This window comes from Vulpes vulpes, chromosome 4, assembly GCF_048418805.1.
Source record: "Vulpes vulpes isolate BD-2025 chromosome 4, VulVul3, whole genome shotgun sequence".
Classification (NCBI taxonomy): Eukaryota; Metazoa; Chordata; class Mammalia; order Carnivora; family Canidae; genus Vulpes; species Vulpes vulpes.
Window position 1 is genome coordinate 96,304,833 of NC_132783.1, and position 24,368 is coordinate 96,329,200.

The 24,368-nt window shown below is 41.7% G+C and overlaps 1 protein-coding gene across 8 annotated transcripts in view; it reads right to left on the bottom strand.

Moving 5' to 3' along the window:
* Nucleotides 1-24,368, bottom strand: part of SFXN1 (sideroflexin 1) — a 39,256-nt gene that overhangs the window by 8,986 nt on the left and 5,902 nt on the right. For 6 of the 8 annotated variants that reach the window (XM_072756568.1, XM_072756566.1, XM_072756563.1 and 3 more), the window contains exons 2-8: nucleotides 16,421-16,595; nucleotides 11,751-11,921; nucleotides 10,912-11,010; nucleotides 9,346-9,421; nucleotides 8,694-8,779; nucleotides 7,172-7,299; nucleotides 4,872-4,921 (exon numbers count right to left, since the gene is read on the bottom strand). In XM_072756568.1, the coding sequence (XP_072612669.1) occupies nucleotides 4,872-4,921; nucleotides 7,172-7,299; nucleotides 8,694-8,779; nucleotides 9,346-9,421; nucleotides 10,912-11,010; nucleotides 11,751-11,921; nucleotides 16,421-16,584 (774 nt within the window). In that variant the 5' untranslated portion in view covers nucleotides 16,585-16,595. Of the gene's footprint in view, nucleotides 1-4,871; nucleotides 4,922-7,171; nucleotides 7,300-8,693; nucleotides 8,780-9,345; nucleotides 9,422-10,911; nucleotides 11,011-11,750; nucleotides 11,922-16,420; nucleotides 16,596-22,111; nucleotides 22,214-24,368 lie in introns of those variants that run through there. The other 2 variants (XM_072756565.1, XM_072756561.1) reach the window with 1 other exon arrangement.

The following is a 24,368-nucleotide window of genomic DNA, read 5'->3' on the forward strand; positions in this document are numbered from 1 at the left end:
AGTTCCAATGAATTAAAGACAGTAATCTAAGTTAAAAAGATCTAAATTTAATGAGATAAAAGCTTAAAAAGTTTACTATGACTAAAGTCTTCCTTCTGCCATGATTTTTTTTCTAATAACTTTACTGACAGTAAACTGCACACATATTTGATGTGTACAGCATGAGTTTTTATATATGTATTCAGCTGTGAAGCCATCTCCATGATCAAGGTAAGAACGTATCTGTCACTCTTAATTCTTGTTCCTTGTGCTCTTGGCAATTCTGCTCTTTCCTAAACCCTACCCCCCAGGAATGGGGCCCTGGCAATCTCTGCTCTCCTGTTTGTCACTATATAACAGGTTATATTTTTCTAGCATTTTATATATGGTATCTATTCTTTTGTATAATCATTTTGAGATTCATTTGGGTTGTTGAATGTATCAACAGCTCCTTGCTGAACGAAGTAGTCTGTTGCATGGGCACAATGCAATTTGATAATCTATCCTCTGGCTGATGAACATCTGGATTGTTGCCAGAGTCTGGCTATTGCAAATAAAGCTGCTGTGAACCCTTCGTTTTTTATGGACATACACTTTCATTTCTCCTAGGTAAACAGCTAGGAGTAAAATGGCTCAATCAGATGGTAAGTGTCTGTTACACTTACCAAACTATCTTCCAAAGTTGTACCACTTTTCATTCCTACCAGCAGGATATGAGAGTTTCAGTTCTCCATATCCTTACCAACACGTGCTATGGTCAGTCCTTTTGATTTTAGCCATTCCTATAGGTGTTTAGTGGTAGCTCATGTAGTTTTAAGGTGAATTTCCCCAGCAAATAAAGATACTGAGCATTCTTCCATGTGTTTATTTGATATAGATACGTATTTGGTAAAATATTCATTCTGCCTATTTTTTAAGCTGGCTTTTTTTCTTAAATGAGTGTTGAGAGTTCTTTATATCTTCTGGGTATAAATCCTTTATCAAATACAAGCTTTGTATAGATTTTCTCCCACTCTTTTTGTCTCTTCATCATCATGGTTTTCAAAAAACAGAATTTTACCATTTTGATGAAGTCCAATTTATAGAGTTTTCTTTTATGGACTGCCTTTGCTGTTATGTCTAAGAAATCTTGGCCTCTTTTTTTAAAAAATATTCTACTTAAATTCAACTTGCCAACATAGAGTATAACACGCAGTGCTCATTCCATCAAGTGCCCTCCTTAGTACCTGTCACCCAGTGACCCCATCCCCTCCACCCACCTCCCCTTCAGTAACCAGTTGTTTGCTTCCCAGAGTTAGGAGTCTCTCATAGTTTGTCTTCCTGCCTAATTTTTCCCCACTCAGTTTCCCTCCTTACCCTTATAGTCCCTTTTACTATTTCTTATATTCCACATATGAGTGCAACCATATGATGACTGTCTTTCTCTAGCTGACTTATTTCACTCAGCATAATACCCTCCAGTTCCATCCACATTGAAGCAAATGGTGGATATTCATCCTTTCTGATGTTGGCCTAACTCTTGATCTCAGAAATGATCTATTATATTTTTTGCCAGAAGTTTTATAGTTGTAGATTTTTATATTTAGAGTCTAGGAATCATGGTGAATTAACTTTTATATATGGCATAGTCAATTCCCTATACATGGCCCACATGCCAGGCAACTGGCCATCCACAAGTCTCCCAGTAAGCCATGCTGTGTGTCCTCCTCTCTGAGCTTCTGCAAAGCATGTACCCTTGACCTGTCCTCTTCAAGTCTCTGCCGCCCCCTGTAGTTGAGGGAGACACCTCTTCTATTCCCTTTGTGCTGCAATCACCAACTATTAGAACCACTGCCCTGTGCCTCTTCCCATCACTGTGCTATCAGGTCCCCGTGAGCAGGGCTCAAGCCCTATTTCTACGACTCAAGCACCTAGCACATTGCTTGGCACATAACAGGCACTCAGCGAAAGACAGCTGAGTAAATAAATGAGTGAATGGACAAATAAATGCTACACTCACATTTAACTAATGGAAAGTCCTGAAAATCTACTGAGTAGACAGAGCAGTCCACCTTTATTAAAGGGAATATGGAAGTAGAAGAACTTAAGGAATGAGGGACTATCATCTGACCCAAACCATATTAACTTATTCCCAATGAAAGTGCCAACAAGGTGAAGAGGCCACAGGAGTTATTCTTCAAGAACACCATTCTTTGAAGCGCCAAATTTTAGGCAGTGAGCTTTTTAGTTCATTGCAAAGATTTCTGTGAGTCACCTGCCCACCGCTGAGGCTTTTTTCCAGCACTCCACTTGGGAAAAGATACGGCACAGGGGGAGGGATGAGTCATCCTGAATGCTCCCCAAGCTTACTGTTAAAAAAGCCAAGAATATTCAAATTGTTTCATGTTTGCAGAGGAGTTTGGTCACGTCCAAGGTAAAAGCCAGATAAGTACATCCTTACGGAGGCGCACATCTAGCCGCTGAGCTGTGGGACAACCAGGGGGCCAAGTGAGGCCAACACCACCCACGTGGACATTATGAACTGCCGGAAAAATGATCCCTGGAGCTTCTGTCAAAGGCACACGGTAAAGCCTGCCTTTCAAGATGCATGTGAAAGTGCTCTGAAGATGGAAATGTATGGATATTAACACAAGCCACCTCTACCTGTGTCTTAGTAACAGCTATGCTAACAGTTAAGTCCTATTATGGAATTCTCTCCAAGGGCAAAATGCAGTATTTCAGGCAATGAAAGGCAGTACTGTAAGGCAATGCTGCACTTGGGAGTGGTATGTGTGTAAGAATAGCTCAACATTCAGCCATTTCTTTTTCAAAGCAACATTCTCCACTGAGGTATAAAGCAGCACAGCTACAACCGAACCCCCTGCAACTAGCGGGACACTGGGACTGATTCATGAGCTACTCTGACCACCGCTCTGGCCTTGGCCACAGGGGTTCTGAGGCTGGCAGCCTCCTCTCCCAGCTTTGGGGGAGGCTCTTCACTGGAGGAGAGTGGGGCAGGCGGAGCACTTCTTCGTGAAGGACAGGTGAGGTGGCACGCCTCCAAGTTACTACTGAAGTATCAAGCAGTATCAAACAAAGCCAAAAACTGCAAACAGATGAGGAAGGAAAACAATCTAAATTCATTTATTAATGTGAAAAAGCCCACAACAGAGTGGCAATGGGTGGCTCACTGCTTGTATCATTTGCTGGCTCCTTCACACAGGAAATGCTATTAGACTGCATCTCCAAGCAATTTCTATCTGTCATAGCAAGAAAATGATGCAGGATGCCCAACTAGGTCTTCTGTCCAATGTTGTCACTCAGAGGTCAGAGTAACCAGAGCAACTTTTCCAACAATGCTGAGACCTCAGGAGCACCAAGGTATGACTACATTAGGAGAATAATAATATACCAAACGTCATTTTGTGTTTTCCCCAGTGACCTAACTTTTCAGCATTAATAGAGCTTCAAATGCAGACTTTCTTCTAGAATGGAATCCAGCCATGATCAGGACACATATTAGCAGCTAGAGTGTGCTCGGTGCCCAAAGGCCAGAGCCAGAGTCTGTAGAATAAAGTGCCATACGCAGGGGCAGGTGGCAAAATTCTGAGCTCCAGAGCCAGGTTGCAGAGATCCTTCTGCTAAAGAGGTGTTGGGTGCACATACATACATATAACCATTTTGTATTGGGGGACAGATCAGTCCCTACAGAGTCACTATGACAATTGCACAATTCACACTGATGTCTATGATTGCTAGAGGAGGATGCACTCAGGGAAGAGAACTCTTCCATGTGCCCAAAGCTCCCAAGAAAGATTATGAGAAAAGGTGCTAGAGAGAGGGTCCCCTTTTGCTAACATGCAGTTGGTGCATTGACAGGTAACAACCTGGATACATGGGTCAAATGAAGCACTCAGCATTACTGGTTCCTCATAGCAGACTTTCTGGCTTACTTATCTAAGAACATCATTATATTGAAAGTGGTTATGAAGTGTACCCTTAGTACTGACTGTAGCTTTCCTTCTGGGGCCCAGGGGGAGTATATGGGTCAGTGAACATACCTGTTGCACATTTAGAATACTCCTAATGAATGAAATCATTCAGGAAGTGTTTGGCCTGTGAACTATGTCCTTTTTCGAAGCTTTATAGTGTCCCCTCAGTGTCACAGTTCTGTTTCTAAGACCCGAAACAATTCACCTCAAGAGAGCTATGGTCCTCCCCACAACACACCTGCTCCTCCAGCGAAGAGGCTGGCTCCTTTCTCCTATCAGATCTAACAATGCCGCTTTCCAACAACATGAGCCAAGTGAGTCACCCTATTCTACTGTATCCCACTTGTTAAAGAATTGGAAAATATAAGGGATGCATGAACACTATTGCTTTAAGCTGTGGAAGCTACAAAAGCAATGCCAAGCATTGAGAGTCCCTGGTGAGTTTCATCCTGTAGTACTTTCAGACCTTGGAAGGAGATGGCTGATAGATCAATGAATTACTAGACATGATCACCAAACAAAAATACACTGGAAATATATACAGGGTTCTACAAAGCTACCACTCCAAACTCTCTTTCCATTTCTAATAGTATCTACAATGACTTATAAACACATCATTCCAAATTCACACTATCTCTTCATTATCACCTAACTAGGTACCTAGGTGATGACTAAGGTAAGTGTGTAACTGAGTATAACCCCTCAAGAGGAGTGGGCAGCCACTTTCATTTATGAAAGCTTTTTCAAATTTCTGGTATCAGAAGTAAAATGTTCCTGGAAACATCTTTTTATTTACGTGGGTGCCCAAGTGCCAATGGCCTTCAAATTCTTTATTCACTGGGTAGGAAATATTCTGTATAGTTTGAAGTCTGAAAAGGAACTGAAAGGATTGAGACAAAGATTAATAGAAGCAGGGCTTACCTTTAGGAAGGCTTTCTTCTCCAAAGTGTTCATGATAAATGGAGGGATGGCTGTAAGTAAAGATAGATCTGCTTAAGTCTTTAATATTTATTTTCAGCTCACGTCTTTTTCAACAGTTTTATAAAAGACTCACGTCACTTTTGGGCTATTTTCACACTGGCAGAGTGAAATTATTTGCAATAAGTCTTTAAAATACTCGAGTATTTAAAAAAAATTGGGACGCCTGGGTGGTTCAGTAGTGGAGCTTCTGCCTTCACCTCAGGGAGTGATCCCAGAGTCCCAGGATCAAGTCCCATATCGGGCTTCCCTGCATGGAGCCTGCTTCTCCTGTCTCTGCCTCTCTCTCTGCCTCTCTCTGTGTCTCTCATGAATAAGTAAATAAAATCTTAAAAAAAAATTAAAAACAATGTAATGCTCTTTACCAGCCAGATAATTTTATAATCTTGTAGAGAACTTTACATTTAACTTTAAATATACAACAGTACAAACATCAGGAACTTCTCCCTCCTGTACTAATAAAACAAATGCAACCTCCCCCAGGCATCCATCCCACGTGGCATTCCATATAAAGATTCTGCCTTAAAAAAAAGAAAAAATATTTCTGCCTTGAGTGATCCTAGAAAAGTTATCTAACTTCTCTGAGCCTGAGTTTTCTGTTTTCCTCATCTATAAAATGGGGAGAATTCTATTACACTGGCTGTGATGGTTAGAGACAGTAATGCACTTTGGGTACTGGTAATTCATTTATTATTTACTCACAATTTCTATCAGACTGTCACAGCAACCACTTCAATATGGCAACTACCTCCATAGATTTTACTGGGACCCAAAAGTTGTGTTTCTTCTCCAGGGACTAAATTATGTTTAAAATAACCAAGACTCGAGATGCCTGGGTCAGTCAGTGGTTGAGCATCTGCCTTGGCCCAGGTCATGATCCTGGAATCCTGGGATCAAGCCCCACATCAGGCTCCCTCCATGGAGCCTGCTTCTCCTTCTGCCTGTGTCTCTGCCCTTCTCTCTCTCTGTGTCTCTCATGAATAAATAAATAAAATTGTAAAAAGATAAATAAAATAAAATAAAAATTTTTTAAATAAAATAACCAAGCCTCTAGAAATAGATCCATTGGGCTGGCTGAACTCCAAAGGGGAACCTTATCTTTCAAAATGGGAAAGAACAAAACCAAAACCAAAACCAAAAGCAAATGCAGGGTAGAAGCTGGAGTTGCAAGCTTGATTTAGGAGGATCTGGAAATCTGGGCTCAGCAGGCATGCTGGGGCAGGCGCTGCAGCTCCTCATAGGTTAGCAACCGTGTGCTGGTGCCAGACTCAGGGGACCTGGTCTGTTTCACGACTGTGGTTCCCACAGGGCACCCACCCCCCCATAGTGCACACTGCTGTCTCATGAGGGTGCCAAAGGGTTCCTTTGTTCCATCAATTAATGGTGGCTCAAACAGATCATCCCAATTATCTGTGATTGTAACTGATGCCATTATACAGTTCCTTGAAGTTTTCCTTCAGGCTCTTTCCTTCAACTTTGGTCCACTGATGAGATTCATAATGACAAAAGGAACTCAAAGACAAGAAGAGATACTAGCAGGACAACCTGATGGCAACTGATTAAGTATGCGTCCTGTGAGAGCTTGGTTAATAGCCAGGTGCTTTTTGTATTTAGATGATAAAATCAATCATATTAATTTCAATCTTTTTCTGGAAAGAGCATTAGACTTCCAAGGCTTTCTGGTTTCTGGGTAAGTCTGAGAATCTTTTCTTAGCCTTTGGTCTGAGGGTACCTGTGGGAAGCCCTAAGAGTGGGCTCAGAGTCTTAGAGGAACTATATACAGTGTAGATTTTGGCTGTGGATTATGCTAACTCCAAGCTCTATTGACAAAACTGAGTAGAAACTTGGCATACATCTTAATAGCTGCTCTAACCAACCCAACTTGGTTTGTATTCTAAGAGTTTCTCATCAATACAAATAAATCTTCAGTAAAAATTATTCTGATTCAAGAACTTTTAGAAGTTTCTTACAATTTACAAAAATCCAAGTCTTTGCCTTCAGGTTCTCCTGACCCGTACTGTCACTACCCTGATCCACACCAGCTCTATCACTCGCCTGCTCTAGTGAGCCAGGTTCCTGGCCAGTCTCCAACCATCACGACTGGCCCTCTTCACTCTGCTCCACACAGCACCCAATGTCAGGCAGCTAAAGCCTACGAATTACACCATTCCCCCGCTTAAACTGTTTTGTGGCTTCCTGCCCCTCAGACTACAGCCAGGGCTCGCTGACAAAGAGTTACTAACCCATGCCCGGGGCTGCCATGAGAATCCTGGAGATGACTACTTGTGTGATGGCTTGTTTTGCAGCATTGGCCGACTCGCCCAAGCGGTTCCCGTTCTCATCTGTGACAGGAATGCCAATTTTGAGTTCCCTGCCGAGTAAAACACATGCAAAGAAGTTCACAGATGCCTTCATGAAACGGTTGGAAAGAGCACTGGGTCATGGAAGATCAAGTCCTTACTTAATCCTAATACCCACTCAAGTGTCATTTTTAGCACTAATAGGTCTATTTTTTTTTAAAGATTTTATTTATTTATTCATGAGAGATAGAGAGAGAGAGGCAGAGACACAGGCAGAGGGAGAAGAGGGAGCCCGACGCGGGACTTGATCCCGGGTCTCCAGGATCAGGCCCTTGACTAAAGGCGGCGCTAAACCCCTGAGCCACTGGGGCTGCCCTAATAGGTCTATTTTTAATACCATGAACAAGTCTAATCCTTATGTGATAGGCATAAAAGTAAAATAACACAGGGCACCTAGGTGGCTCAGTCGGTTGAGCATCCAACTCTTGATTTTAGTTCAGGTCATGATTTCAGGGTTGTGGGATCAAGCCTGGTGTCAGGCTCCACTCAGCAAGGAGTCTGCTTGAGATTCTCTCCCTCTCACTCTGCCCCTTCCCCTGCACGTGCATTCTAATAAATAAATAAATAAATAAATAAATAAATAAATAAATAAATAAATAAAATCTTAAAAAAAAAGTAAAATAACACTAGTAAACTCCATTTAAAAAAAATGTTACTTTTAAAAAATTTATTTATTTATTTTTTAAAAGGTGTTACACCTTTTTAGTAACAATATAACTTAAAGGGTGAATATGCTAACTTAAAGATAAGGCTAATTTTTATGCTCATGTGCAAATCTGAACAACTTTCCAAATGAGAGATAAATATAATATATTATTAAGTAAACTAACTATCCTGACATAGGAATCACTAATATATGGCACTACTAGATATTTAATTCTAGTTACTAACACTAAAATTATAGCTCCTATTGCTACCCTGTTTTTCATTATGCTTTTTCTTATTCTTTCTTCTCATTTAATTTTTGCCAGTTCTATAGAATACTTCCAAAAATATGGATTAATATTACTTTAAACCCAATAGGACAGTTCTAGGGTGGGAAGGGGAGAACCTATTTTAGGAAATAAACTTTCTGTGTATAGACCTTCTTTGCCTAGCTCTAGAACAGCTACATGTTAGTTTGAGATATATGTTTTAAACTTTTTATTACACAGAAGCAGGGAGAGTCTTCTAACCACCCTCCCTACACTCATCAGCCTACTTCAATAATTAGCAACTGATGGCTAAGCTTGTTTCACAAATGGACCCATCCCTGTGCCCATGACACATTACTCTGAAGCAACCCCAGGTCCCATATAATTCCATCTATAAAAATTAAAACAAATTGTTAAAAGTTTCAACAAAACTTATTACAACGCTCTCTTGTCAAGCACCAGTCTTTTCTAAGACTACATATGACCCTTACCTTTGCCTCATTAAGGGGATATTAATGCAATTAGCAGCAGCTACTGCAGCGAAGGGAACAAACCGTCCTATGAGAGGTGAGACATGCTGCAGAAAGAAAAATCCCAAAAGCATTATCTTACTTTTGCCCGTATGACCAAATGCAAAATACTTATTTCTTCTTGAAATCTGCTAAAAACAGTCTTCTTTATACGGAAGCTCAGGCCAGGAGTACTTTGAAAATTTGTTTCCTGGTGGTGTTTGTCTATTTCCAGTATGGGCAACTGGGATAAGGCACACTTCCGAGACACTGGCCAGATTGGCCTGCCTAATGGACTAGGGTCTTGAGTTCAGGTGCTGGCATCTGCTCTTCTCCAGAGGTGCGGGTGCTGGCACACTCATCGGCACACAGCCTCTAGTGGGCAGTTAGGGTCAGGGAACACTGAGCATGTGTGACCCAGTACCAAGGATGGAGCAGGGGCTTGGCAGACGTCGCCAGTGACAGCCCTTCCCCAGTTCATTGGAAGGCCCAATTGAGATACATAGGTGAAGACAATGATGGTAATAAGAAAGTCCCAGGACTTGAACTATTTTGGGAAATAATCGAGAGACTTGGAGCCAGGCAGGTGAGGACAAATTAAGAAGTCTTACTAGGGAAATAAAAATCCAAGTACCTTGGTTAATGCATTGAGGCCTAGAGCTGTTGCTACGGCACCAGTTGTCGCGGAAACATAAGCTGTTCCCAATTCACTGAAAAGAAAGAGCAGTGTGTGAAAAACAAGTTGCATGTCAAGAAACCCGGGTTTGACATTTTTTGGAAGAAATGAGGGGGAAAGTGAAAGAGCATGATTATGAAGGAAGATCCCACAAAACAACACTCATGATCACTTCACAAACAGACACATATAGTAGGGAAGCAAGCAGACCCTGGAAGAGTGGCATTTTTTGCAGACAAGCCCACCACCACCTACGGCAAGCGGCCCTAGGGAACGGGCCCTGGGGGCGGACAGAGGGGGCTGTGAGCGAGCAGGAAAAAGCATCTTGGCCTAAGTGTGGGCAGCATCTGCTTAAATAAAAAGTACTTCTCAAAATTATAAATATACATACTGGAAGTAAAAGTACAATGCTGTTCTTAAAATTATAAGTTATGGTATAGAAGTACTAAAAGTCCCATCTTCAACAGGCTGTTAGGCACTGCTCTTCCCTTCTATTTTAAAGTAACTTTTAGGGGCACCTGGGTGGCTCAGTCAGTTAAGTGTCTGACTCTTGGGGCACCTGGGTGGCTCAGCGGTTGAGCATCTGCCTTTGGCTCAGGTTGAGATTCTGGAGTCCTAGGATCGAGTCCCTCAATGCGCTCCCTGAGGGGAATCTGCTTCTTCCTCTGCCTGTGTCTTTGTCTTTCTCTCGGTGTCTCTCATAAATAAATAAATAAAATCTTAAAACTTTTGGTTTCGGCTCAGGTCATGACCTCAGTGCTGTAAGATCGAACCCCATGCTGGGCTCCCTGCTGGGCACGGAGCCTACTTAATATTGTCTAACCTTCTCCCTCTGTCCACACCCCGCCCCCTTGTATGCTGTGTAAGAAAAATATATAAATAAAATAAGTTTTAATTCAAGGGGTTGCAAGAAATGAAGGTTTGATAAACACTGCCAATGGCAGATTTCCATAGCCTTTGTTTCATATGGTGACAAGGGAAGACAATGGACTGTCCAAAGCCATTTAAAGGTGACAAATAAAAAAAACACTTGCGAAGTATTCTCCAAATTGAGCTAAAAGTTTTGGTTCACTAATCACTTAAGCCTGTTCAAACAGTTTTTTACAGGAGGTAACATTTTAAACTTATTCACCTTCTGTTTGGCTCTATACTTGGCTTATGTAAAGACAAATCTCCTTGGTTTCTGCAGAAATTACACTATGGACGCCGCTACTTTTGATGCTGTTATCTGGCCACAGGCTCAGGGTAGATGAGGACACAGCTTATCATTTGCCACAGGCGGGTCCTGAACTCCCAGAAATGTGTTCTGCAGGGGGAGCCTGAGGATGTGGGAGACAAATCTGCCTAACAGCATGAGTTATGTCTGAGAAGGCAGGCTGAGAACAATCATCTTGATAAGAAGGGAGGAGAAGAAACATTACTGTACAATATGCCCCATGATATTCCGAACAAATCAACAGCTTATATACCACTGAACCAAATGCACCCTGAGGAACAGAGAACCATTAACTGGTCCAGTCTTACTTTACAGTGAGGGGAGCGTCTCCACTTCTGTTGGTGTAATTGACCACGGCATTGAAGGACTGGTTGATCCACTGCCAAAACAGCACCGCCGGGGTAGTCCTAAAACAGAGTGATCCATCACATACTGGTCATCGCCTGTGATCTATCTAGCCGCTGTGCAGGACAGAAAATATGAACACCAGTAACCATAGAGGAGATGGACTGACGAGGGAGTACGCTAGGTCAAAGACCCTGCGTTCTGCGTCGAAGGCTTTGGACCTGTGTGGTGGGGCAGGTGTCCATCCTCTGATTCTCAGTATCCTTCTTTAGAGAGGGTTAACACTAACCTCAAAAGGTTAACAGTGAGGATCAAGTTACCTTCCTTAAATTTGATCTTAACTCTGTAGAGAGCCTGGCATACAGTAGGCACTCAACAAATATCAGGTGCCTTCTCTTGGGGAAAAAACAAGGCATCTGTAGGTGAAGTAGCCCTGATCCCTCCTAATGGCACATGCAAGCCTAAATGTCTGTCTATGGCCACACCTACACTTATATTTGTATCTTATGAATGGATTAAAAAGAGAATTTGCTTAGCGACTTTTTAATTTTCTTTCTCCATCTCATTTTCTTTTGGATGTAAGAGTTAGGGAAAAATTCAGTCTCCTTTTGAATAACAAAGAGAATACTATTCATTTAGCACAGGGAAAAGTTTAAAAAAAAACCCTAGAGTTGTGACATTTATATAAAATGGAACTCAATGTGAAATGACATTCATTTCAATAAAACTATTTACATATACAAATGTACTTTAAGCTTCTGTACTATAAAATGAATTGCTGTTATTACACTTAATAACTTACCTATAAAATGTCATCATACAACCTGTGATGGTCATGTTCATTGGAACCTGAGCCGACATTCTTCCTATCAAAATCATCTTTTCACCTGTGTCGGGATGAAAAGCTGAATCATAGATGTACTTTGCTCTCCATAATTCATTTTCTGTAAGACCTGGAGGAATAATTCCTTGCCTAGGGAAATAAGAAATAGCAAGAGAACCATTCATTTCAAATATCTCATCAGTGCTCTAGAGACGTATAGCTAGAAAGTTTTTAAGTTTACCCTTACCTAAAACAACTATGCCTGCAGTGAAATTTTAGTAACACAAAAGATAGTAACACAAAACATTTCAAACCCATGTATCTCAAATTTTGTAATTTTGAAAAACAAAACTTATCTTGTATCCTGAAGTATTCAACTTTGAAATATTGTTTTAAATGATATATTTAAAAACATTTTTGAACTTTGCAAACCTTGTAATATTTTCAACCAATTAGATAGATAATTGTGATAGGCAATTAAGAACATGAATTCATTTTTATACCTATAGTTTGAAATCCTAATTAGAAAGGCTCATTATTTTATCTTGTTATCAAAGAAACACATGTTCATTGCTAAAAATTTAGAAAATATAGACACTCTTAGTGCAATTAAAACCATTCAAGCCTTTGACTACTCATTTGTACTTATACTGTTTTGTGAAGACACTGCCACTGTCTTGCAGGATCTGTATAAGCCACTTAGGATCTCTATAAACCCCGTACCATCACTTTATGACCTTTTTAAAATGAATAGTATTTTTTAAACACTTTTCTGTTTCTTCAGATCTTCTTCTATATCATCTATACTGGGTTGAACAGTATCCCCCCAAATTCATATCTACCCAGAACCTCAGACTGTGACCTTATTTGGAATCAGGGTCTTTGTGGAAGTAATAGTTTAAAAGTAACACATCATCCTTTTAAATGCTCCAGTTCCCACGGTACGATTATAAGATAGTAGATTATCCCAATCCCGATTAGTGGACACTTTAATTGCTTCTAATCTTTTCCGTTTGTAAAGGATGAGGAAGTCAATCTCCTTATTAATAAATCTTGCCTCACATCCAAGGTTAATCAGGAAGAAATGAGTACACTGGCTGAGACAAAAGTGTAAAATACTGAGGCTGTGAATACGCCTTTTGTCCTTTTTCTGTACTCGAGTATGTCTGTTGATTGTCAGCGGCGGCAGCATCCTCACTGTTTAAGCGGCTCACGTGTGAACTTGACTCACTGTGGGTAATCTTGTTAGCTGTGTAATCTGCTCCCCTGAACATTTTTATCTTATGTAGTCAGGTAGGAACAAATAAAGTCTCTACCTAGAAAGTTTTGACCTGCTTCAGGGTTATACAAATATTCACCTCTATGTCTTGCACTTTTGTTACCAGTTTTTTTTTTTTTAAGATTTATTTATTTATCGCTTCAGAGAGAGCGAGAGAGAGGCAGAGACATGGGCAGAGGGAGAAGCAGGCTCCATGCAGGAAGCCCAACGTGGGACTCGATCCAGGGTCTCCAGGATCACACCCCGGGCTGCAGGCGGCGCTAAACCACTGCGCCACCAGGGCTACCCACCAGTTGTTTTTTTTTTTAATTGTCTCTGAAGTTCTTAATTTATTTGGAATTTATATGAAGATATGAACATGTGAAACTTGCTTAACTTGCCTTTCCCATTAGCTGCTCTGCCATCCTAACACCCAAGATTTAAATGCTATAGTCATCATCAGTTGAGATTCTCTGAATGCTGGGCTTGGTTTTGGGGCTTTCTATAATTTCCACTATTTTCACCTTGTGGGGCCCGTGCCCACCCTCTGACAGTCCATTCTGTGCCCAGTAGAATAGTAGTCTCTCCCGCCAGGACGACTCCTTTCCTCTTTCAAAAGTGCCTGAGTTATACTCATTAATTTTCTGGACAATGCTCAGAATTCTTCTGTCAATTTTACAGGTGAGCACAATTGTATTTGGACTGAAACTATATTGATTTGGAGAGAGCTGACACCTCTACTGTATTAAGACTTTCTATCCAGACTTACTGCATGTTTCTCCAGTTACCAAAGGCTTCTTTTAATGACCCCTCCCCACCCCCAGCAGTCTTGGAACTGCTTCACACTTCCGGGTAAGTGTATTCCCAGATATTTTATATATAGGTATATATATATTTTTAATCTCATGAATGAAATCTGAAAAATATTGTCTGATTATTGCTGTTGTATAAGAAACTGTATAGCCCACTTGTATTCTCTTATTTGTTCTACTGGTTTTTTTAGTTGATTGGTGAGAATACCATCATTTGCGAAAAAAAAGAGAGAGGAAAAAAAGAGATTGTCTCTTGTTTTTAAGATCTCCTTTCCCTCCTATTTAAGCAATCTCTATACCCAATGTGCGGCTCAAATTTAGGACCCCACCGGTAAGTCGGCCAGGTGCCCTTATTTCTTTATGCCTTACTGAACTGATTAGGGCTTCCAGAACAATGTTATACAATAGTGAAGATGGAGGCATTCTGACTTGCTCCTGACTTTAAGAGAATGCCTTGTAATACAAGATTTTTAGGAGTGTATTCTCTTAGATGTTATTAGGTGTTACAGGAAAGAAAACAGTCCCATGTTCAAGTTTGGGAAACAGACTGGCAGCTTTCTTTACTTTAATACTTCCTGGAATCCTTCAAAAGTCAACAGGATGTGACATCCTGAAGAATGGGATGTAGGGGCGTCTGGCTGGCTCAGTGAGGCATGCAACTCCTGATCTCGGGATTGTAAGTTCCAGCCCTGTGTTGGGTGTGGAGATTACTTAAAAATAAAAATTTAAGGAAAAAAAAAAGATGGGATATAAATCTTTCGAAATTTGACTCTGGAAGCCTCTTTTTCTTTTCTTTTCTTTTTTTCTTTCTTTTTCTATTTGTCCTTCTGCCTTTCTTTCTGTCTTTCTTTCTCTCTCTCCTTTCTGGTATGGCGGGGGGGGAATATTCCACAGGATTGCTTTTCTGCAGAACTGTCTGGAAAGTTCAGCCCTACTGTTTCATTATTTAGTGTGATGCTGGCTGCTAATGTGGGATGTGTATTCTTCATCATATGTAAGAAATACCGTACATTATTCCTCGCTGATTATTTTCTGAGAAAAACATGGATAATTTTACCTTCTTTCAGGCATCTATCAAGATGCTTTCCTGCTTTGATGTGTAATTACATTAATAGATGTCCTAAAATAAATCACCTTTGTATTCCTGGAACAAATCCGACTTGTTCATAATTTAACGAAACAGATTTAACATGCTAGTATTTTATTTTGGATTTTTACATTATTTGCAAGATGGGCCACTGCATTCTTTTAGTGTGCTTCTGTCATTTACAGGATCAGTGTTGCAAATGAATTGGGAAGCATCGCCTTTTTTGAAAAATTAAATCAATTTTATTGAGGAATAATTTAAATGCAACAAAAGTCACCCATCTTAAGTGTATGATTTAATGAGTTTTAGAAAATGTGCAGTGATGTAGCCACTGTTGTCTGTCTCTAGCGCCCAGCTCCACCTCTAGCACTGCTCCCTCCTCTTGCTCTTACAGCGACAGTTTCTCTGCAATGTTTGTATGTCATCTTTTCAACGACTCTAGCTTTTTTCCTCTCCACCTCTCCTTTTTATGGCTTTTCTTCCAGATTCACAGAGCATCTGCTTTCCTGAACTCCTGACATGTGCTTCTGCTTGTGTTCTGCCTTGTTCTTCAGTATTCTCACACGAGGTTCCGAGGTGTTCTGTTGTCTGGCTATTCTCTCTTGATGCACTGGCGTGTGCTAAGATTGGGCCAGTCTCAGTGTTTGGCAACAAACTTTACAGACTGCCCTTGGGTCCTTCCCTAACCACTCATGTGTCCATCAAATACCCACCTTGTGTGCCCTGCTCACGGCATGTTCAGGTGTGTAGCATCCACTGTTCTAATTCCCAGCTTCTGACTGACTCTCCCTTAGAGCAGGAGTGTGTAAACTACTGTCGTGGCCTGTCTGCCTCACTAGCCAAAAGTAGCTTTTAATTTTTTAAAAGGATGTTAAAAAAATAAAATAAGAAAAACAGTGAACAGAAACCCTTTGTGGCCCACAAAGCCTGAAATATTTATGTGGTCTTTTAGACGGCTGTGACTCTGCCTTATCAGAGCATCTCTCTTCTCTGACTTCATGACTGGCTCTTTGAATTGACAAACTGCAGCCCAAACCTACAAACCTGCCACCAGCATCTTTCCATCTGAGCTCCTACCTGTGAGGTTTATTCACTGAGTTTTTATCTCCAAGCAACCAACCTTCTCTAATTCTTGACAACTTGCTTTCTGCATGATGTGATCTCCATCAGAGAGATACACAGGGGGGTGCTATAGATGCAGGGACGTACTGGAGAATAGGAGGCAGAGTGTTGGGAAAGGGGACCTCAAGATTGGTACCTAGGAGTTGGAAGGACAGCTATCTTACTTTCAGGTTACTGTGAACCCCAGATCTCTGCATTAAGGCTCAGCCTCAGGGGATAGAACATGTCTTCCTATTTCCTCTTTTTCTGGTAAAAAGGATTCCATTGCAAAAAAAAAAGTTGTAAAATCACTAAGTGAAGGTTTAAAGACAACAGGCGAACATGGTGACCTATTCCTGTATTAATCAGAAAGCATAATCATAAATGTTACCTGTAATCATGGACTATTTTTCTTGCATTCTCTAGTTGTTCGTTGGTTAACAGAATATTCCTGGGATCCGTTACAGTGAAGAAATGATTGGCTCGTCCAACAAAAGTGCTTTGATCCCATCGAGGTTCCTTGATGTTAATGTTTGGTGGAAGTTCTCCAGACATCGTCCTGGACTCTAGAGGGTCAAAAAGACAAGTCTAGTTAAGACTTACAATGCTGCCATACATTTTAGAAAGTTTATAGTCACATTAATTTCCTGGTAAAGATTTATATAAGTTCCTTTTTACAAAAATAACTTTGCTATGAATGGCAGAAAGACAATCTAAATCCAAAGTTTACTTTGTCAATAAATCCCAACTGATCCTAACCAAATTTCAATAATTTCCCTCATATTTCTCTTTATAAATACACAGTATTTCATCATTCCTTAATGTTTGGAAGCCCAGAAATACTCTAGAAAAAACAGAAATAGAAAAAGTTAAAAATAACATTAGTAGTAACAAGGTCTGAAGTTTGCAACCCCTTTTCTGGGTGCAACAACCAGCGCCAAAACTACTGCTTCATTCTAGTCTACTAAATTTGTGATTTCTACTGATAGAAGTGACTAATTATGCAAAAAAGGATTATATGCTAAAAATTTTACAATTGGAAAAAGACTGAGATTCAGTCAGCCCTGTTCAGCATAAAAAACCACCAATCAAAAATGCAAAGTTGGGGGATCCCTGGATGGCTCAGCGGTTTAATGCCTGCCTTTGGCCCAGGGCATGGTCCTGGAGTCCCGGGATCAAGTCCCACATCGGGCTCCCTGCATGGAGCCTGCCTCTCTCTCTGTGTCTCTCATGAATAAATAAATAAAATCTTTAAAAAAAATGCAAAGTTATATTCCTCAATCTAACAGGAACATAGTGGGTAAAACACATTTAGACAAGCCCGTGAATACAAGTCACACTGTAGCATATCATTTCCCTCACAGAATACCTATTTCATGGCTAAGAACCACTACTGTTTTCCCAAAAGTAACTGATTTCTTTCTCTAAGCGATATACTTATTTTTAGAACTGCAGTGTATTACTGTAATGCATGCTTATGGTAGTGTTCTGAATAATATAAGCTTGTTGTAGGAAATACAGAATGGGGCGCCTGGGTGTCTCAGTTGGTCAGTTGGTTAAGCGTCTGCTCTCCGGCTCAGGTAATGATCCCAGGGTCCTGGGACAGAACCTCACATTGGGGCGGGGGGGGGGGGGGGGGGGGGGGGGTGTGTGCCCTGCTCAGCGGGAGCCTGCTTCTCCTCTCCCTCTGCCTGCTGCTCTACCTGCTTGTGCTCTTTCTCCGCAAATACACAAATTTTAAAAAACAGAATAAAGAAACAAATCTTTGCTAATTTAACCACACTGAGATGACCATCCTTAATGTTTTGGCAATTCCTTGCAGACATTTTTTTATTCATATCATAGAAATAAAAAAATAAAGTTGATAGCATACTCTCTATTTCAATTTCCTGATATTTGGGGAGAGGCGCTTACCTAAGGAGCATTCCCCACAGTGCTAAATATTCATTTTGGGTATATACAACACCTTTAATTTTTAAATTATTTTCAGCTTTTCACCATAATAAATAATGTTGTAGCCTTGTCTCTGATCTTTTTATTTTTTATTTTATTGGAGCTCAATTTGCCAACATATAGCATAACACCCAGTGCTCATCCCATCAAGTGCCCCCCTCAGTGCCCATCACCCAGACACCCCCATCCCCCACCCACCTCCCTTTCTACCACCCCTTGTTCGTTTCCCAGAGTTAGGAGTCTCTCATGTTCTGTCTCCCTTTCTGATATTTCCTACTCATTTTTTCTCCTTTCCCCTTTATTCCCTTTCACTATTTTTTATATTCCCCAAATGAATAAGACCATATAATGTTTGTCCTTCTCCAACTGACTTATTTCACTCAGCATAATACCCTCCAGTTCCATCCATGTCAAAGCAAATGGCGGGTATTTGTTGTTTCTAATGGCTGAGTAATATTCCATTGTATACATAGACCACATCTTCTTTATCCATTCATCTGTCGGACACCAAGTCTCCTTCCACAGTTTGGCTATTGTGGACATTGCTGCTATTAACATCGGGTGCAGGTGTCCTGGCGTTTCACTGCATCTGCATCTTTGGGGTAAATCCCCAGCAGTGCAATTGCTGGATTGCAGGGCAAGTCTATTTTTAACTCTTTGAGGAACCTCCACACAGTTTTCCAGAGTGGCTGCACCAGTTCACATTCCCACCAACAGGGCAAGAGGCTTCCCCTTTCTCCACATCCTCTCCAACATTTGTTGTTTCCTGTCTTATTAATTTTCCCCATTCTCACTGGTGTGAGGTGGTATCTCATTGCGGTTTTGATGTGTATTTCCCTGATGGCCAGTGATGCGGAGCATTTTCTCATGTGCTTGTTGGCCATGTCTATGTCTTCCTCTGTGAGATTTCTGTTCATGTCTTTTGTCCATTTCATGATTGGATTGTTTGTTTCTTTGCTGTTGAGTTTAATAAGTTCTTTATAAATCTTGGATACTAGTCCTTTATCTGATAAGTCATTTGCAAATATCTCTTCCCATTCTGTAGGTTGTCTTTTAGTTTTGTTGACTGTTTCTTTTTGTCTCTGATCTTTATCCTCAAAGCTGGTGATCTCCTCAGACTAGATCTCTCTGTGTGACATTAGCAGACTGAAGGATCGAATCACCATGCAGGCTTCAAAAGGTTTTTTTAAAAAAATATTTTATCTATTTATTCATGAGAGACACAGAGAGAGAGAGAGGCAGAGACACAGGCAGAGGGAGAAGCAGGCTCCCTGCAAGCCTGCAAATGGGACTTGATTCTGAATGCTGGGAATCACACCCTGGGTCAAAGGCAGATGCTCAACCGCTGAGCCACCCAGGCATCCCTACCATGCAGACTTCAAACCACGGCTTTTTTATTTGTTTCCTTTCCCTATATTTCTAATACTAGTTTGAATAGAAGCTTTCTTTTCCAGGTCATTTTTCATAAAGTTATATTTTTGTACTTCATAAGTTCTTAGGTACGTTAAGATGCCAGGTGCCAGAATGCTAGGCATACTTGTCCTCTTGATCAAAATCTCAAATTAATACATATCACAGCCCACTGGATCTAAATCAAGCACATTAGGAAAACAGAAGCAAAGAATCCAGCATGTGAAATAGCTGGTCAGTGAGACTGAGAAAGTAACAATCAGCCCTGCTACTCAGAAAGCCAGCTGGAATAACAAGCACAGATAAAGCCAGGTGCAAAGTTAATGGGACGCCGTATTTGTCCCAAGGTCATGGCTATCAAGTGTCATAACACCATCCTTCTCTGAGTGACTACTGCTCTCTTATCTCATCAAGACATTTTATCTTCTGTAATCACAAACTGTTAGAAACTTTACTATTTGAAACCAAAATAGAAAGAATGAAATGTCCCACTCTTACAAAGAAAAGGAACCTGGATTTCTAGCTTAGATGTGGAGTTTCAGATTACAGAGTTTCTGGACATGACTTTCCCTGTTTTTCTTAACTTGGTAATTTCCAAGGAAACAGGGCAGTGGGGCCACTTCACAGTCTAGACCTTAAAACCCAGTCCTGGTTTAAGTCAATCAAAGCTTCATTAAACTTCACCAAAAGTCCACTATTCTCCAAGATGCTCTAACAGATCTATCTCCTCCCATGTTGGTGAGCACTCTGTTCCTCTGTTGTGTGGTCTCCCTCAATGCAAGAAGCCAACGAGTGTGACTTTGTTAAACTATAGGTTTATTCCTGCTGGGTTTTGGCTGACTTAGCTGTGGGAAGAGAAATGTCTACATTTCACATTAGAACACATCAAATCATGGGCATTAAGTCTGGGGATACAAGAAATAAAATGTACATCAAAGAGCTGTGCCACTGTGTGAGAAATGTCTAAATTTTGAATTAGAATACATCACATGTGTTATTTCCAAAATGTACAAAAAGCAAAACAAAAACTCCAATTCACATCCAGGAGAGCAGTAGTTTTCAGACTTGTCTGCAGAGACCTGGGGCCCTGCTGAGATACCTCAGTGCACCCCAGGAAATGGAGGGGATTCAGCAGGTGGGGTTATGGCAAAGGAGGCTGACTAAGAGGGACCAGCAGGAGAGAAAGCAAGGAGAGTGCAGTGTCCTGTAAGACAGCCTCTCCGTAGTCCAACTGGCCAAAAGGAAGAACACCTTGGTAGGTGGTTACTTCTACTTTGGGATTGTGAAGAGAGAAGGATACAATGCCAAGAAGGAAACAATCATAAAGAAAGGAGAATACGATCCCCTCTAGAGGTTGGGGAACACTGCAGAGACAGTCATCTTGGCAAATTCTAAAAATTCTGAGCCATGGTGGTATCAAGTAGGGAGAGACTGCACACACACATTAAGTGTCCCTCCTGGGGAACTGTTTATTCCTGCAAAGACAATTACTATCTCCTGTCTGGAAATTCTGATTCAGTAGGTCAAGCACAAGGCCAGGCATGTGATTTGCCAGCGCTCGGCCCGGCCCTCAAGCGATCTGGGCACCAAGCTGTGGCTGTACATGCAGTCTGAGCAGTCTCCTTCCCTGTGTTTCTCTGAGCTGCCTATGCTGTCCCTCAGGCCTGAGCAATCACCGTGTTCCCCAGCGGATGGATATCTGATATGGATTATTCTCATAAAACTGAGTACCAAGTAATCTGTCTTCAGGTATAATCCTATTTGTCCTTTATACATAACATACATAATCCCCCAAATTAACACACTGCTTTCACAGAATTCTGGTTCTTACTCACAAACCACTTCCAATTTGTGAAATAGCAACATTTCGGTCAAGTTGGCACAAACATGAGCTGGGTTTAAAACATGGTTACTCTATAAAATAAAGACGTCCTAACTGCATAAGAGCTAGATAAGATCTTTTCTAAGACACACCATTTTTAACTGCACCATACAGATGAGGAATCAGAGGTCCAGAGGGGCAAATAACTTGACCAGGTTGTATGACTGGTGCTGGTGGCAGAAGTAAAGCTGGAGGACCCAAAGCAGGCATTCCTGGGCACTGGTCTGTCAGCTCACCCTCTCTACCACTCTCTTTTAGCTATTTTTCCCCTCGAAGTATACCAACTAATGCCTGCACAGAACTGGTATCTTTGAGGCCCTCCTTTTAAGTCCTTTACATGCAAAGGTTTCTACTGACACTGCGAAGTCCTACAACTACAAGGACCCAGTGGTGACTCTAGAACGTGTGAAAAAGAAGGCGGTGGGGGCCGCAGCCTTAGTCTTTGTTTAACAAAGAAAAAGGAGAGAGATGGGGAAAGGAACCTCGACACGTTTGGAGTTTCTCATGCAGGCAAGGAACTGGGCTGGATGCCCGCCTGGAGTGTGAGCCCCTACTCTGCGCCCACCGCAGAAGATTCCACCTCAGCTCTCACGACACTGTGTTCTATGAATACTACACGCATTTTATGGAAGAGGAAAGGAGGAATCTGAGATGCTACTCACACTAACCCTTGTCTATCCAGCAAGACAGGAAGGAGGCTGATCTTCGGACTCCTGGCCGAGCCCATGAAAGCCCCACACTAAAAGCGATGGGCCTTGTGTGGACTTGTGGTAGGCAGAATAATGCCTCTTCCCCAAGACGTGCACATCCTACCCCCACAGACCATGGATATGTTACCTTCTGTGGCAAAAGGACTTTGCTGGTGTGTAAGTTAAGGATCTTGAGACTGGGAAATGAGCCTGGCTTGTTCAGGTGGGCCTCATGTAATCACAAGAGCTCCTACAAGAGAAGAGCAGGAGGGGTAGAGTATGAAGAACAGATGAGACAAGCAGAGATTGGGGTGATGTAGGGCGGTGAGCCAAGCAATGTGGGCGGCCTCCAGAAGCTGGAAAAGGCAAAGAGCCTCCAGAAGTAACCCAGACTCATTTCAGACCTCTGACCTCCAGAACTGTAACATGCTGTTTCCAACTATTAACTGTGTGGTTGTTATAGCAGCAATAGAAAACAAATACAGCACCATTTTTCTTACTTAGAAAGGATTTCAGATAGCACTATATACTGGCATAAGAAATACCAACCAGCCTCAAGAACCGGTCTCTGCTCCTACAAATTTCAAAAACATAAAGCCTAGTCAGGAATGTGATAGTAACATTCTTACAAAGGCAGCTGATCTCAAACCAAGTAAAATTTTAATTATTAACTGTGACTCCCATGTTTCAATTAGACAGCCTTTTCATGCATGAACCTTCAAGCACACTTCACTTTCACAACTCTAAATAAATCAACTCATTTCTAGAATCAGGAGTCCTACTTTACTTTTTTCTTTTTAATGGTCCATTTTCTATTCCACATGAAATAGTGGGGCCAGGAATGGTCCTGCCACAGTTCTGGGGCACTCATCTCCCTCCTGTCCACCCCCAGGCCTGGGTGCTCTGATTGGAGACCAAACAGCAGCTCTCTGCACTGAGTTAAGGTGCTAAGGGAGAGGACTGAGGCTCCCCTGACTCTGCAGCCACCTCCAGGGCGAATGTGCCTGCATGGCCTTTACCACCACATGGTGGTGGTGGTGGGGTCCCTGGGCATGCCCTTTCCATCTGCTGGCTGGGCAGTGGCAGGGTCTGACTGCTTGGTCAAACCACCATGTCCTAGGTGCCCATTGGCTGGTGGGCAGTGTACTGGGTACTGAGCAGCTTTTGGGTCAGAGGGTTGGGGGTGCCAAGGCCACCTGGGGCACCTCTGTGGGAGGGAAGCCAAGTCCCCAGGGGAGGAAGGGGAAGGAACCTTGGTTTCCTCGCAGTCTGGTTCATCCATAAAGTGCGCAGCCTTCTGGAGGTTTCTGGTTCCTGGGCTTGTTCCCTCAACCCGCCCACATTGAACTTGGTCAAAGATCAGACACCTCTATAAAGTTGTTCTCAAACACAGCTGAGCACATGGTTCTGGCAGTTTTATAACAGGTACTTATCAACTAGGAATTTCTGCAGAGAACATTGGACGAAGTCATTACGTTGTATGACTTTATGATGATATTGGGGACAGGAGGAATGACCAAGAAGCCAAAATGGTTCAAAAGAAAGCTTCAGAGCAGTGCCCGAGTGACTCAGTCAGTTAAGCATCCAGCTCTTGATTTCGGCTCAGGTCATGATCTCAGGGTTGTGAGATGGAGCCTCTCGTTAGGCTCCGTGCTGGCACATGATGTAATGAGCACTGGGTATTACATAAGACGGATGAATCACTGACTTCTACCTCTGAAACCAATAATACATTATATGTTAATTAATTGAATTTAAGTCAAATTTTTAAAAAAGAATCTTTTTTTTTAAGGTTTTATTTATTTATTCATGAGAGACACAGAGAGTGAGAGAGAGGGAGAGAGGCAGAGACATAGGCAGAGGGAGAAGCAGGCTCCAGGCAGGAAGCCTGATGTGGGACTCGATCTCGGGACTCTGGGATCATGCCCTGAGCCAAGTGCTCTGAGCAGATGCTCAACTGCTGAGCCACCGAGGTGTCCTTTAAAAAAGAATCTTGTCCGTGAGTAATTTTAAAGAAAAATTTATATTTTAAAGGTATTAAAATATTTTTTGCAGAAAAAATGTGAGATTTAATAAAGTTTTCTGTGGTTGACTAACAATACTTTGCTATCAGAAGAAAGCCAAGGCCTTATTGTTTAAAGACAAAATCACTTACAATGAACTCAGGATGTAGCTATCTGGGACCATTAACTATTAGAGATTTAGACTGCATTTAAATGAATCATTTCAGGGATCCCTGGGTGGCTCAGCGGTTTGGCACCTGCCTTTGGCCCAGAGCATGATCCTGGAGTCCCGGGATCGAGTCCCGCGTCAGGCTCCCAACATGGAGCCTGCTTCTCCCTCTGCCTGTGTCTCTGCCTCTCTCTCTCTCTCTCTGTGTGTCTATCATGAATAAATAAATAAAT